Source organism: Paramisgurnus dabryanus, chromosome 14 (genome assembly GCF_030506205.2).
Source record: "Paramisgurnus dabryanus chromosome 14, PD_genome_1.1, whole genome shotgun sequence".
Lineage (NCBI taxonomy): Eukaryota > Metazoa > Chordata > Actinopteri > Cypriniformes > Cobitidae > Paramisgurnus > Paramisgurnus dabryanus.
This window is the reverse complement of record NC_133350.1, coordinates 10,242,473-10,258,251: the sequence shown is the minus strand read 5'-3', so window position 1 is coordinate 10,258,251 and position 15,779 is coordinate 10,242,473. Positions and strand designations below refer to the sequence as shown.

Below are 15,779 nucleotides of genomic sequence, written 5' to 3'. Positions count from 1 at the left end.
TTATGTGTCTGAACTATTACCATGACAACAGGTCCAGTGTCCCGGATCTAAGGGAGGAGCTGTTCAGGACCCCCAAAACAGCCCCCTTACCAACACAATCTAGAGTCGTATAGGTCAATATTACAGAAGTAATCAGTCAAACTTTTGAACACCCACTGTTCTCATGACAATTTTGGGGAAATTTAATAAAAACTATAAGATAACAGAGGCAAGTACAGTACCACAATTTTGTAGGGACCAAAACTGTTAAACTGAAGTATTTCTTTTACCATCTAAGGTCACATGCACCTGTTGACTGCTTTTCCTTCATAATCCTGTTTGATTTACCAACAAACTAATCATGTGAAAGTGCCAAGGAAATCCCAAACTTAGTGTACGTTTAAAATGAAATGTGTCTAGTAAATTTAACAGCAAAATGAAAACATGGTGTCATAGTTTGACACAACTTAAGCAACCTTTTATATTTTTTTTCTTGAAAAGTTTTTTTGGAAAACCTCCTAGAGCTGACCATTGACCTATGATGATAAACTTTTATACAAAATATAATAAGAGAAAGGTTTGGTAATGTCTATGGGAACTAAAGAGACCCTGAGTTGCTGTAGTTTAGGACAAGACACAGAATGCTGACAAATGTGTCAAAATCAGTTCTGCCTATTGTATTAAAGGCCACATCTGCATTTACTATAATAGATTTAAAAAAAAAATTACTACAAAATCCAGTGCAACAAGTACTGCACACTTTAGTGTGAACTTTACCTCAACACTGCATGCTTGATGTATGACCTGTTGACTCTAAAACTCTAAATGACACGGTCTTGTTTAAAGTTCAGAGGTGAAGTTTAAAGTCCCGTAAAAAGCTCTTTTAAACCTTTAAGACATGTTAACAGAGTGGAATACGTCTTGGTAAAAAAATTCCAGGCGACTTTGTTCTTTATGAGTTTGTGCGCCCCACATAACCTACGCTGGGAAACCACACAGCCAAATTCCCTTAAACCAAACACACACAGAGAGAGAGAAAGAGAGAGAGAGAGAGAGAGAGAGAGAGAGAGAGAGAGAGGCAGACTTAGGGAAAGAGAGAAAGACTGAGAGGCCACAAGCATTATTATGATAAAAAGTAAAGAACATAATGCAACATTTTTCAACATTTAGCCTAATTTCTTATCCATACAAAAGAAATGTTTAGACAAGAACTACCTATTAAATGTTGTTTGATTTTACTTATTGTAACCAATTTAAATTGCATATTGCTTTTACAAAGACATTAAAAGGAAAAATATAACTGTAATCACATAAATGGTGACAAATTAAATATATTATAGGCTATATAATTATTTATTATTCTCAAATCAATTAAATGTGTATTAAATAACGATATATTATATTAATGCTGACAAGGTTGACAAGTAGACCAAGGAGGATTAGGGCCAAGCTAAAAGAAAAAAGAAAAAATATCTCGAGATTAGTCATTATAATGCAAGGTTTAACTAGTTTTTCGAATGAAAAAAGTCAAAATAAGTAAATTTACAGTAATAAAGTCGAAATATTACGATTTATTCATGTTAGATTGATTTTATTTTCTAAATGTTGCGCCTTTATTTTTAGTTATATTGACTTTATTTTCAAAACATTACGCCTTTATTCTTGTTATGTTGACTTTATTGTTGACATATTATGCCTTTATTCTTGTTATTGACTTAATTTTCGAAACATTACGCCCTTACTCTCGTTATATTGATTTATTCTTGAAATATTACGCCTTTATTCTTGTTATATTGACTTTATTCTTGAATTATTATGTCTTTATTTTAATTATTTTGAATTTATTCTTAAAATATTACACCTTTATTCTTGTCACATTGACTTTATTCTTGAAATTTACATCTTTATTTTCATTATTTTGAATGTATTTTTAAAATTATTACACCTGTATTCTCATTACATTGACTTTATTCTTCAAATATTACATTTTATTTTCATTATTTTGACTTTATTCTTAAAATATTATGGCTTTATTCTCGTTATATTGACTTTATTCTTGAAATATTACGTTTTATTTTCATTATTTTGACTTTATTCTTGAAATATTAAGTTTTATTTTCATTAATTTGACTTTATTCTTGAAATATTAAGTTTTATTTTCATTATTTTGACTTTATTCTTGAAATATTACGATTTTATTCTCAGCTCTAAATATTCAGAAAATAATCTTGTAATTGTATTTATTTTTTACTTTTTTTTCTAAAAACAGTTAAATCTCGCAGTATAATGACTTTAATCTCGAAATGGTTTTATTTTTTTAATTATAGCTTGGCCCTAATCCTCCTTCATAGACAAGGGCTCCAAATTTTTCAAAAAACAGCAAACTAACGTTAGACCAGCTGAGACTGATGGAAATTATTGAGTCATTTATGATAATTCACGTGACTAAGGAGCAGCATTAAAAAAGCATCAGCATAATATGATTATTTGTTGAAATGAGCTTACTGAGCAGAAATTGCTTATTATTTATCCTTTAATAACTATATTTTTAAGAATAACGAGAAAGTTGAGCAAATGATATTGCCTGGGACGCGCTTGAACTCGCTGACCAGGCATTGAACGAACGCGCGCAGTGTACGCGCTTACGTCAGACGTCGAGTTGCGTCACGCGTAGGTACGTACCCAGAAGTTTGAAACTGACGAAGGGAAAAAATATTTATTTGAAAGGCTGACGCAAGGGCGCTAAATACAAACGTGCAATAAATAAAGTGTGATTTAAAAAAATCATAATTTTACGAAAGCATTTTCACAGTCAGGAGGCACGAGGCGTATTTATTTGATAAACATAAGCCAAGAGCTAGCTACGAGCTAGCATGCTAACTACGCAGCTTTAGATGAAAACATTAAATGTTATCCGTTTACTAAAGAGTAATAAACTACCACAGCTGTGCCGGGCTTGAGAAGCAACGTATTTCATTTTAAGGGTATGTTTTGACTCTAAAGTGTGTAAATTGTGTCCGATATAGATAGAAATATGTGTGCTTGTGCTGTTTGAAAGTCAGTGGTTTGTTGAATATAATTTTTTAAAAGTGCTAGCATATTGTGTGCATGGAGACCTAAACTGTTTGACTTTTGAGTGTTTTTTTCATTTAATATAAGCGTGTTGTGCATGCTGGAGCAGTGATGCAGGACAGGTGCATCATTTAGATCTGTGTGAAACCATGTCCTGGTGTCACTGTATGTGTGTGGGGTTTTATGTGTTTGTGTTTCTGTGATTCTACGTGTAGAAAGTCATTGCAAATCTAACTACTTGCAAGTATTTATTTATTTTTAGTGCAGAGGTGTGCCACTTTCTCTAAGTCGGTGCAGTGCAATTGTGTGTAACAGTACTGTAATTTTGTTCAGGTGTGTATATTTTTGTGTAATTGTGTGTTTTCTGTGTGCAGAATGGCTCCTCGGTTGCAGCTGGAAAAAGCTGCTTGGCGGTGGGCAGAGACGGTCAAACCAGAGGATATCACACATGAGCATATTGCTTTAGCCTATAGAATTGCACTTACAGCATGCAAGAGAGGAACATGCAGGTAAAGTTGTTTGATTTCATATTGTGCTTATTTAAGTTAAAATCGAGTTAAGGTTCAATGCATGTTATTCTTATTTAAAGTTCAACATCTCCAACAGTGGTGTCTGTATAAAGTCTAAGATGACTGTGGTTTCAACCAGCACAACATCAACAGTTACAATGGACTTCTAAAAGGACCATTTTAATAAACCAACTTTAGGAACTATGAACATATCTAAATGTTGTTGTAACGACATCAACGTCTCTCCCTGAACATTCGCAGGAGGAACTGCAAAGGAAATCCTAATTGTCTTGTTGGAATCGGTGAACAGTCATGGTTGGGTGAAATTGATGAAAATACCTTCCACAACATCGATGACCCAAACTCAGAAAGACGAGATAAGGTACGGCAAAATGAGTCGCCATAAATCAAACTTATGAAATGCTTCAAGCAGGAAAAATAATTACAGAATATGGACCACAAATAAAAGTAAATTTTTGGAAATTAAAATTTAAGAAAGCTGAATAAATAAGCTTTCCATTGATGTATGGAATCTAAAGGTGCAAAAAATCTAAATATTGAGAAAGTCGCCTTTAAAGTTGTCCATATAAAGTCCTTAGCGACTAGGCATGGGCCGGTATAAGATTCTGGCGGTATGATAACCTTGAGCAAAAATACCACATGTTATGGTATTGCCATTGGAACACAAAAATGTGTTATTTTCAAATGCCAGGTAAAAATAAAGCCTTTAAATTATAATATGCTTAAAAGACATATATAATAATTTGGTAATGTATATTAAATGTAAACATCAAATCAATCACATGACTTAATGATTTAATGAATTTTGTATAACACAGCTCATACCTTGGAAACGGTATCACAGAATATTTTAGTGGTTTTGAAACCTCGGTATACCTTGAAACTGGCAACTGCATCCATTTGAAAAAAAAAATAGTTTTAAAATATTTATATACTTAAATTAGTTACGTATAGGTTAAGTTTTAGGTTAATGCAGAAGGCAGAGAGACTGGCAAGGCAAAGAAACTGATGCTTTTTTCCCAGTAAGAATGTGAAATTTTAAAACCTGTGTCTTAACCCTGAAAGCAAGTTATCACAATATCATGCAGCCCTAATGCAAAGTTTCTGTTTGAATCCTGTATAGATCTTTCATGGTATTTAATATTTATGTGGTTCCTCTTCTTTTTGCAGAACACATTTGTGGGCTTGACGAATCTTGGTGCCACATGTTACGTAAACACTTTTCTCCAGGTTTGGTTCCACAATCTGGAGCTTCGTAGAGCCCTGTATCGCTTTCAGAATTCCAGAGCGGAAGGGCACAACATGGATTCAGGTGCTTTATTTTAAAGCCTATATAATTTGAACAAAACTTACTTTATATCTGATCAATTTGTTATGCTATATACTATATCAATTTGTTATGCATGATGATGTCATAGCATGCAACATTTATTACAGACGAAGTGTTTTGACTTGTGCATGTGATTGTGTGTACCAACAGATTATGAACCAAGAACGATATGTGAACATCTGCAGTATCTGTTTGCATTGCTACAGAACAGCAACAGGCGGTATATCGACCCGTCAGGGCTGGTAAAGGCTTTAGGGCTGGATACAGGGCAACAGCAGGTATACCAAAGTAATGCTAAATGCTAATGCTCTTTGGACATACCCAGTCTGTGATCGGTTGCATATTGTGCTGTGTTTTTTTTCTTAGGATGCTCAGGAATTTTCCAAACTCTTCCTGTCACTTTTAGAAGACACTCTTTCAAAGCAGAAAGATCCCTATCTCCAAAATGTCATCCAACAGCAGTTCTGTGGACAGTTCTCATATGTTACTGTGTAAGGTTTAAGACTTTTGAAAGTGAGCTTTCATCATAGCTTTATGCAGACGTATAGTGGATAGTGGTTTTTGTCCTGTCACAATTACAGATGCAACAAATGTGGACGCGAATCACCTCTACCATCTCGATTTTATGAGCTGGAACTGAACATTCAAGGACACAAAAACCTCACTGAATGCATCACAGAGTTTTTAAAGGTAAATACTCATTTGACCCCTGGTTGCATCACAAAACAGCATATTTACTAATAAGTATCAAAGTAGAATACAGCTATTGAGAAAAGCGTAGCGTAGTGTTTAAAAGTAAGGGCCATGTAGACAAATATGTACTTTTAATAGTTCCAGCAGAGCTTAATCCCAATGTTGTCCTCTGTATGTTGTCTGTGTTTCTCAGGAGGAAAAGTTGGATGGTGATAATCGTTACTATTGCGAGAGTTGTCAAAGTAAACAGAACGCTACACGTCGGATCAAGCTCCAGAGTCTTCCCCGCACGCTCAACTTTCAGCTCATGCGCTTTGTCTTTGACAGGTGAGGATCGCAGTACTTTACCTCACTGATGTCACACCCATAGTTTGGCCTTTAAAGCTGTATTTAATCATTTCTTTATCTTTATCTTTGTGCTTTATAGGCAAAGCAGTCACAAAAAGAAGCTAAACACTTTCATTAGTTTTCCAGAAGTTCTTGAAATGGCTCCGTTTTTGGAAGGAAAAGGTACAATGTGTTTAATATCAATTAAAAAAAAATCTGATCATTAATGGCGCTTTTCCATTGCATAGTACCCCATGGTAGGGTTGTGGTCAGGTCGAGTCAGCTCACCTCACTTTGGCTTGATTAGCTTTTCCATCGAGTTTAGTAACACTTAAAAGTGGGAGGGATTATAGGCGTGTCGTTATATTTGCGCTGCCTACTGCTGTGACATCATACAAATGAGAGTGTTGTTGTACATTCCCATAAATTAATTTATTTCTCAGTCCGCCACAAAATAAAAATTAACCCCCACAAATAAATGTTTGCACATCGCGTTTTATCACTACCTCTGTCTCACATGACAGTTTCTGTACAAACACCCGTGGCCTCGGTCGACGCGCTCCGCTGAGCCTCATTTAAGTTGCATCTAAGCATATATGTGGATGTGCGCGTCGCAAATGTGCCGCCACAAATTGCAAGTCTGGAAAAAACCTGTTATGATGTTCCTGATTCTCAACCTGTGGATGTTTAAAAAATGGAGATTGGGAACTTACAGCAAACACAGATGACAACAGGTTTACTCGAGACAGCGCAAGCTAACACTAAAGGTAAAGCTAATCTTTTACATTATAGCATTGACGTTGGTAGTGACGATTCTCTCAGACCAATCAGTGATCTACAGTGTTTTCGCGTCACGTTTTGGTATCAGCTCGGCTCGCATGGAACCCCAACCGAGGTGGTCAAAAAAAAAATGTATCATGTACCCATGTACTGCACCCAGTGGAAAAGCCCCCAAAGGTAAGCTGACCTGACCCAAACCAAACCGTGGGGTACTATGCAATGGAAAAGCGCCAAAAGCGCGATGTTTTTGTCTTTCTTTGTTCAGTTGAGAAGAAATTAAGTTTTTTGAGCAAAACATTCCAGGATTTTTCTCCATATAGTTGACTTTAGTGGACCTCAACATTTCACAGTTTCAAAGCAGTTTCAAATGGCTCTAAACGATCCCAACCGAGGCATAAAGGCCTTATCTAGCAAAAGATGGTCAATTTTCTGCAAAATAAAACTTCTCGTCTTGCACTAGCTGTGTGATGCTCCAGTGCGACCTTATGTATTACCTAATCACGTCGAAATGTCACGCGTGATGTACGTGAAACTATCGCTCCATTGTTTACAAGTGTGGAGAAAGAGGACCGCTTTGACGTTGTTGTATGTGGAATGATACTGATTAATGTCTTTGTGTCTGTTTATTGTTTAAAATGCTTCGCAAGTGTGCGTTTCACATATGTAACACGTGACCTTTCGACGTGATTACGTAATACGCAAAGTCACGCTGGCGCATTGCACGGCTAGTGCAAGACGAGAAGTTGTGCTTTAAAAGTACATATTTTTATTGTTTTAGCGAAAATGATGATTGTTTCGCTAGATAAGACCCTTATGCCCTTTGAAGCTGCAATAAAACTGTCCACCAAAGTCCACTATATGGAGAAAAATCCTGGAATGTTTTCTTCAAAAAACATACTTTTTTAAAAGTTTTCTTCTCGACTGAAGAAAGAAAGACATAAACATCTTGGATGACATTGGGGTGAGTAAATTATCGGGATTAATGAAGGGAAAACATCAAATGGTGACCTATCAACATGTTTTTCTCATCTTTGCATACAGATGAGAAGTGCACATATGAGCTCAGCGCGGTGTTGATTCATCGTGGTGTGAGCGCTTACTCCGGCCACTACATCGCTCACGTAAGAGACGCTCACACCAATGACTGGTACAAATTCAACGATGAGGAGATTGAGAAAATGGAGGGCAAGAAGCTTCAGTTAGGCATCGAAGAGGACATTGGTAAAAAAAAGTGATTCTGCCATTTCTTGTCGATGTTTTGTGCATCTCACATGCCTGATTTACATTTTTCTACATTTCAGCTGAGACTGCCAAATCTCAAACCAGAAAGCCGAAATGTAGCAAAGGCTATCACTGTTCGAGAAACGCTTACATGTTAGTATACAAACTTCAGATGGGAGAGGAAAACCAAACAGAAGCAAGCATCCAAGTACCAGGTTAAATTTGGATTGAACAATCATATTTTTTGTATATCTGTAGTTTTTATTTTGAAAAAAAAAAACAGTCATAAGTTGCATGGGTATATTTGTAGCAATAGCCAACAATACATTGCGTGGCTCAAAATTATCAATTTTATCGTAGATATGTTAAAAATTTAATCATCATTAGTAATACGTGTTGCTAAGGACTTAATTTGGACAACTTTAAAGGCGATTTTCTCAGTATTTAGATTTTTTTGCAACCTCAGATTCCAGATGTTCAAATAGATGCATCTCAGCCAAATATTGTCCTATCCTAACAAGCCATACATGAAAAGAATGCTTAATTGCTCGACTTGCTGGTGATGTATACATCTCAATTTAACCCTTTTGACCCTTTGTGGTCCAGGGTGACAAAATGAAAGCCAATAAAGCTACTTGCTTTCCTTATGACTCAAAATGCGTTTTTCTAAAATTAAAAGCATTCTCATACCAATGCAGGCATGTGCTATGGTTTATTTACATTTTTTTTTGTGGGGGCTTTCAGCTGTTCTCCAGAAGCTGGTGGAACAGGACAACAAGAAGTTTGAGGAGTGGTGCAATGAGATGTCAGACATGCGGAAACAGAGCGTAGACAAAGGCAAAGCCAAACATGAGGAGGTGAAGGAGCTCTACGAATTGTTACCTGCGGAAGACGGTCCGTAAAAATGCCTGAGCTTCAGTTTTACTTACATTATTAATCTTAAATATATTAAAAGAATTATTTGCAACCGCTTTTTTGCTTCACCCATTGTCTTACAGATGAGAAAATGTTTTTTGTGTGTTTGTATATCAGCATCAGTGTCCTTTTTTATAGACCAGTCGTATGAGTTTGTGCCTGTGGAATGGCTGAAGAAGTGGCTCGATGACTCCACGGCCATCAAGGAAATCGACAACAGTAATTTTCTTTGCTCCCACGGCAAACTGCACCCAGACAAGGTCGGCGAGGCCAAAAGAATATCACCGAAAGCTGCTGATCTCCTCTTTGGCCGCTATGGAGGAGGTCCTAGACTAGACCGTAAGGACTTGTAATACACATTTTTCTGATCCAAACTTCCTTTTGTCAATGCATTTAAACTTTTTAAATGACCCATCTTGGACGGTGTTCAGGGTCTTCTCTCTGCAGAGACTGCGTTGCTCAGCGATGCAGGGTCCTTAGACTGAAAAACCAACTGAATGAAGATTACAGAGAGGTCACAAATCTTGCCAAAGCCCCTTTGAAAAGGTACAAGCTTCTTGTTTTCTAATCGTTTTCTGCTTTATTTTGTCTATAAAAAGTGTTTGCAAACTAATCGGGTCGACGTTCGTGTGGGAATGTTAAGTGATGAGCCAGGGTTCTGGATCGGGAAGGCTTCACTGAGGAGCTGGAGGCAGTTGGCGTTGGACCAGCTGGAGGAAGATGAGGAGAAAACCAAACACAACAATAGCAAAGTCAATGGAGAGAAAAGCAGCAGCCCAGGGGCTAAAGGTAGCGATCGTGGATCACATCTTCATTTTAATATCTTGTAGTTATCTGAAAGTTTCTTTTCGTTTTTAAGCAGATGGAGGTAAAGGGGATAGTGAAGAAGGGGATGTCAGTGAAGAGATGAAGAACTTTAATGAAGACATTCTCTGTTATCACGGTCAGTTTGTTTCCTCTGGTGTTACTTTTGGGTATAAGCTTATAATACTGATGTGATACTGATGTTTGGTTCTCACTCAGGTGGTTTAAGTATACTAGAAAGTGACCGGCGGGTGGTTTCTGCTGAGGTGTGGAATAAACTGCGAATGTATTTCCCCAACGCTCCAGAGTTCACACAGGAACATGAGCCATGTCAGCACTGCACGGTAACAACCACTTAAAGATATAATGAACCAAAAAATTGTCTTTTTAAGGAAGTCGCATCACTGTGACACCATATTTGCAACGCCTTCAAGTCAGATACTGCAAATGTGCAAAGTCTCTCCCTTTAGAAGATGTCATTTTTTAACGTTTGACGATTGGCTTTATTTTCTGGAAGGCAGGATTAGAGCAGCCAGCCATACTGACCATGGCGATCTCCTTCAATCATGTCAATACCAGTGATGGATCTTGGAAATATTCAATATCTTTGAAATAAGTCATGATGAAGGTTAGTTATGTTTAGGATTTGCTTTTTCTTTCAGAGGCTGGAAAGAGAAGGGAAAGAGAACGAGGCTTTGAACCGAATGATGGCCAACGAGCAGAAGAGCTCTCTCTTAAACCTCTTCCAAGAGAAGAACCGACCCACGCTGCAGAAATGGCCACAGGTACCGTAAACTAGACACATCAAATTTTTTTCACTTTTCTCTGACATTTTTATTTTTATATAAGCACAAGTAGTCAAAATATTGAAAAAAAAAGCTTTTTAAAGGAAAACACTACCTTTTTTCAATATTTTTACTATGTTCTTACCTCAACTTAGACGAATTAATACATACCTATCTTTTTTCAATGTGTGCAATTAATCTTTGTACAGTGCGTCGTGAATGTGTTAGCATTTAGCCTAGCCCCATTCATTCCTTAGGATCCAAACAGGGATGAATTTAGAAGCCACCAAACACTTCCATGTTTTCCCATAAAATATATATACAATTTTTTAAGCGGATAAAAAATGAGAACTATATTGTATGGCGGTATGTTTTAGTTTGCAGCACTTCGACCTCGGGCGCAGTAATATTGCCACTGTGCACCAAGGTCGAAGTGCTGCAAACTAAGTGCTCTTCCACCATACAATATAGTTCTCATTTTATATGTTTAAAAAATCGGCACGTTTTATTTTGTGCCACCATACTTACTCGTGTAACTACTCATGCAACAGTCTTTAAATAGGGAAAACATGGAAGTGTTTGGTGGCTTCTAAATTCATCCCTGTTTGGATCCTAAGGAATGAATGGGGCTAGGCTAAATGCTAACACATTCATGACACGCTGTACAAAGATTAACTGCACGCATTGAATAAAGATAGGTATGTATTAATTCGTCTAATTTGAGATAAGAACATAGTAAAATATTGAAAATTGGTGGTGTTTTCCTTTAAAGTTGTCCAAATGAAGCCTTTAGCAACACATTTTACTAATAAGTCCTTCCAGAAAACCGCTGAGTTTTTTTGTGATTGTTGCGGGCAAAAATCCTTGATCTTGTGGCAGGTTTCTTAAAAAATGCGATGAAATATGCAGCCAGGAACTTGACAAAATTGAGAGAAATTGCAAAACTTTTTGCAGCATTTCATTGATGTTCACGTCACGTAATTACGTCACTTCCAAACATTCCCATGACAACAGGACATGGCTGTGCGTGTGTGAAGTAAATGCAACATTTTTCAACTAAGATATGACTTTTTGCTACGAAAATGAGGAGAAATCTGCAATTTATGGGGCAAAAGTGTGGCGTATTTAAAAAAAAATGCGCCCCTGCATAAGTATGCAAATTTTGGCTCATTAAGCTTTGAATCATGCAATCGCATTTTCTGGAGGGACTAACTAATGATGAATACATTTTGATATATGAATTAAAATTTACAAAATATCTTCATGGAGCATGATAATTTTGACCCATGCAATGTATTGTTGGCTATTGCTAAAAATATACCTGTGCGACTTATTACCGGTTTTGTGGTCCAGGGTCACAATTAAGTTGTTTTTTTGCCAAGCCCCATTTAAATATCAATACCCACTGATTTATGTGCAGCTCATACTTTGTTTTGTATTTCAGGAGACGGATGTTTTGTATATTGTACCCCTTTACTTTGTGGATGAATGGAAGAAATTTATCAGGTATACTTGGAAATCTTGCTTTTAAATCAAGATGTTATCATTTATAATTGTGCTGACTTTGTCAAGCCAATATAATTAGGCTAAATACCTTCACATATTTAAGTGATACTCGATATGTCCTTAATGATTTAATGTGACCTGTCGTGACCACAGGAGGCCAGCAAAGGGTAACCCAGTGTCCAGTGTGGGCAACAGCATCCTCCTTTGTCCTCATGGTGGATTCATGTTCACATATGACTCCATGCTGCAGGGCGACGCCCAACAGTGAGTAACAGGAAACAACCCTTTAAATGCCTTGAATTGGAATCAAATTAAGGTGGTTTTTACAGTGGGCACAGTTTGCTGTGGTCCTAACCAGAGTATGATTGTTTCCCGTGCACTTGTGTTCATCTTACATATTCACTGAAAAGGATGGAAACACAACGTTTTTTTAATTATTTTTGTGTTATATGCACAAGTGACAGCTGCATGTATGTGCATCGCTTCAGTCCTTCCTGTTTGCATCATGCCACTTATAGAAATCGTGCATTGTGGAAACTAGTGATGTCATCGGCTACATCACATGCACAGGTTACTTTACTTCCTGGACAAGTGCGCACCGAGTGTGAGCTTTTCACATTCATTTAAAACAAACTCAGACCACCTTGTACCTTAGGGTCCGCATGACAGCTTATGCAATACCAAGTTCCCAGTTTCGAACTGAATTGTTAGTAAAAGCCACCTTGAATAAAATTTTTGATGGTCCGATTTGTATTGCAGAGGTTTAAGTCTCAGTGTTTGTGTGTGTAAATGGACAGTATAGCTCTTCTCTGGCCTGCCGAATGGGAGGTGATCAACAAAATGTTTCTGGTGGACCAGTCCATCTCTATACGTAGGATTCCTGAAACGACACAAGAAAATAGCAATGTGCGATACCAGACCCACCCAGGTGAGATAAACTTCCGGATATATCTTTGATTCAGTGTACTGTTAATTCAGGATCTTCATGGGATCATGTGCTTTACTTCCAGACTTGTGTCAAGAGTGCCGCGAGGGGTTTATATTCCAACAGCAGAGAGACATGCGGGAATACGCACAGGCCACGGTGTATGTCCGGAAAGTCATTGATAAGAAGACTGTGAGTTTTATCATCACAATGCCTTGTCTTTAACCTTAAACACTACTAGGAACTAATTTGTGTGTCAAATTCTCCCCGTCTTGCTGTAGATGATTAAGGAATCTGCCCCCGAGTTCAGTGTGAGCGGCTCGGATATGGAGGAGGAAAGAGAAGAGCCAAAGATAGATGGAGAGAAAGATCCAGACTTCAGTCAGGTATCATTCAAAGGATCTCTCCGTGTGTACGTTTGACTGTATTGTGTCTACTGATATGATATGCCATCTTTTATGACAGACTGAGGGTGGAGCCAAACGTCAGAAGCTGAATGAAAACGTCTCTGTCTGCACGGCCCCCACGACCGCTGCTACCAAGTCGGGCATCAGGAGGAGCACGAGGCACAGGAAACTGCGCGGGGAGAAGGCCCTCATCGTTTCTGCCAACCAGACTCTCAAAGAGTTAAAGATCCAGGTCTGTCAGTACTGCAACAATATAGATCTGTACATTTACAGCTTGTGTATCATGTGGTTTTATTACTGTATTCACAGATCATGCATGCGTTCTCCGTCGCTCCGTTTGACCAAAACCTCTCCATAGACGGACGCTGTTTAACGGACGACTCGGCGACTCTAGGAAGTCTTGGAGTTATCCCAGAGAGCATTATATGCCTTAAGGTACAAACCTACTTTTAGTTTAGATGTTTTCCTTGTTTTTCAAAACTTAATTAGGCTAAATATATTACTGTGGTCAAATACAGGGTTCTTAAGGTCCTTGAAATCCTTGAAAGTGGGAAGTTTTTGAAAATATACATACATAGATACAGGTCATTGAAAGTGCTTGATTCTATTTTATGCATAAAGTTTTCTGGGAAAAAAATCCATATTATTTCCTGTGTAGTGTAGGATAATATCATAAAAATTCTAGACTTTTTAAGCACATGTGCTAAACTGTTCACTTTAAATGCTTATATCTTCTGTATGCTAATGTTGATACCAAAATGCTTTTTTTTCATAGTTGTGTTTGACACATGAAAACGTCTCGGGTTACGTATGTAACACTTGTTCCCTGAGAAGGGAACGAGAAGCTGCGTCTCCCTTGCCATACTTCCTGCGTCCCTGTAACGCCGTCTTTGGCAATATTTCAGATAGTGATATTCTTCCTGGCTCCTGCATCACCCTGTCTTTGTCGTTAAGCCTCACCATTGGTTAAATTTTATATATATACACATTCAGATGCACTTACCCCTGGAGGCGTCCCCAAATTGTCACCGCAGTGACGTAGCGCGAGTTCCCTCAGATGAAAACTGTAACAATGTATCTTAAAAGGTAACACGATGTAACCTTGTTCTCACTTGAAATGTGTCCCCACATTTAGTCCTTGATTTTTGAGGGTATTAGACCTGGAATGTCCTTGAAAGGTCCTTGAATTTGAAGTTAACTAAAGTGTGGGAACCCTGCAAATATAATTGTGGTAGTTTTAACTAGTTTTCTATTGACAGGCTGATGAACCCATTGCTGATTATGCTGCTATGGATGATGTTTATCAAGGTGAGTGCTGAATTTAAGTTCAATTCAGTTATCGGATTGTCTTGTTGCATTATTACCGTACAATTTTAATTATTATTGCATTATTTTCTTTTCAGTCTGTATGCCTGAAGAAGGTTTTAAAGGTATGAACATACTGTCTTAATCATTTTTTTATTAAATTTTAAAGTCTTTAATCAAACATTACTTTTGTTTTTGGTTGTTCAGGCACTGGGCTTTTAGGACACTGAGAGGAGCTCTGATTATGGATTGATGCTGACTGAGCAAGGATAAAGCTTGAATTAGTCATAGATGTTCTTCATTGGGATATTTACTTTATTTTTTTGTCATTTTACTTTTGCATTTTTTATTTGTCGTTGAATGTTAAACTTCAAAGTGTCTTTATGTTAAAACATCGTGCTTGCTTTTAATATTGAAAGATGTTCTGCAAGATTTTGTGGTCGTGCTTGCCATGACTAAAAAAAAAAATACGGGTCGAGATTTTCTCAATGGACGTTCCAAGAATGGGAATTCCTCCTTGTTTGTTGCAATGTCATATTTTGAGATTATGGTCTGATCATATTTCGTGTGTTGAACAGTAAATCTCCGTCAATTGTAGGAGATTTTTTTTGTTAAAAAATAAGCTTGTGATGGCACTGCAATAGAGCTCGTACATATTTAAGAATGCATGAGCAACTTAATACTAAAAAATATATCGTCTTTGTTTGGTTCATGTAAATAATCACACCAAAATACTGCAGTGATGAGAAGCCTAATAGACATGATGATGATGATGATGAATAGAGAAATAAGTTTCCAGAAGTGGGAAATATTACAACATTGCTATATAGTTTAGACATGCTCTGCTACTTGAAATATTAAGCAGGCATTTGTGTGAACTTTTCTGTATGTTCTTTCATATGGGCAATAAATATTCTTTTTACATCTTATTGTGTGCTTTGTGTAAAATTATATTTTATACTTTATATTATTTATACATATATTTACATAATTCACATACATTTACACTATGAAATGTTTTTGTCATAAGAATTATAAACCCCAGCCAGAAATTTACCATTATTAAATATACAATATACTATATAGTATTATTATTAGGTATATATATATATATATATATATATATATAATTTTCATACAATGTAATTGTTTTTTACAGTGGCTAATAAAAACTTGTTAAAAAATGTTTATTGATTATCT

The 15,779-nt window shown here is 36.9% G+C and overlaps 1 protein-coding gene across 4 annotated transcripts; it reads left to right on the top strand.

Annotated features, from left to right (window-relative positions):
• Positions 1–2,638: 2,638 nt before the first annotated feature.
• usp48 (ubiquitin specific peptidase 48) lies at positions 2,639–15,508 on the top strand. 4 transcript variants are annotated; one of them, XM_065240943.2, is made up of 28 exons: positions 2,639–2,963; positions 3,426–3,560; positions 3,822–3,942; positions 4,752–4,893; positions 5,062–5,189; positions 5,278–5,402; positions 5,493–5,601; positions 5,798–5,931; positions 6,032–6,114; positions 7,753–7,932; positions 8,013–8,147; positions 8,677–8,826; positions 8,986–9,186; positions 9,279–9,361; positions 9,447–9,636; positions 9,710–9,790; positions 9,871–9,995; positions 10,314–10,436; positions 11,881–11,942; positions 12,096–12,206; positions 12,740–12,870; positions 12,953–13,059; positions 13,149–13,253; positions 13,333–13,506; positions 13,584–13,709; positions 14,534–14,582; positions 14,678–14,704; positions 14,787–15,508. In XM_065240943.2, exons 2-28 carry the CDS (start codon positions 3,427–3,429, stop codon positions 14,807–14,809), a joined length of 3,159 nt encoding a protein of 1,052 aa, XP_065097015.1. In that variant the 5' UTR covers positions 2,639–2,963; position 3,426; the 3' UTR covers positions 14,810–15,508. The 4 variants fall into 4 exon arrangements, 3 of the variants coding, with proteins under 3 accessions (XP_065097015.1, XP_065097014.1, XP_065097016.1); XM_065240942.2 differs by having other exon boundaries at positions 9,707–9,790; XM_065240944.2 differs by having other exon boundaries at positions 9,279–9,393; positions 9,491–9,636; positions 9,707–9,790.
• The last annotated feature ends 271 nt before the right edge of the window (positions 15,509–15,779 follow it).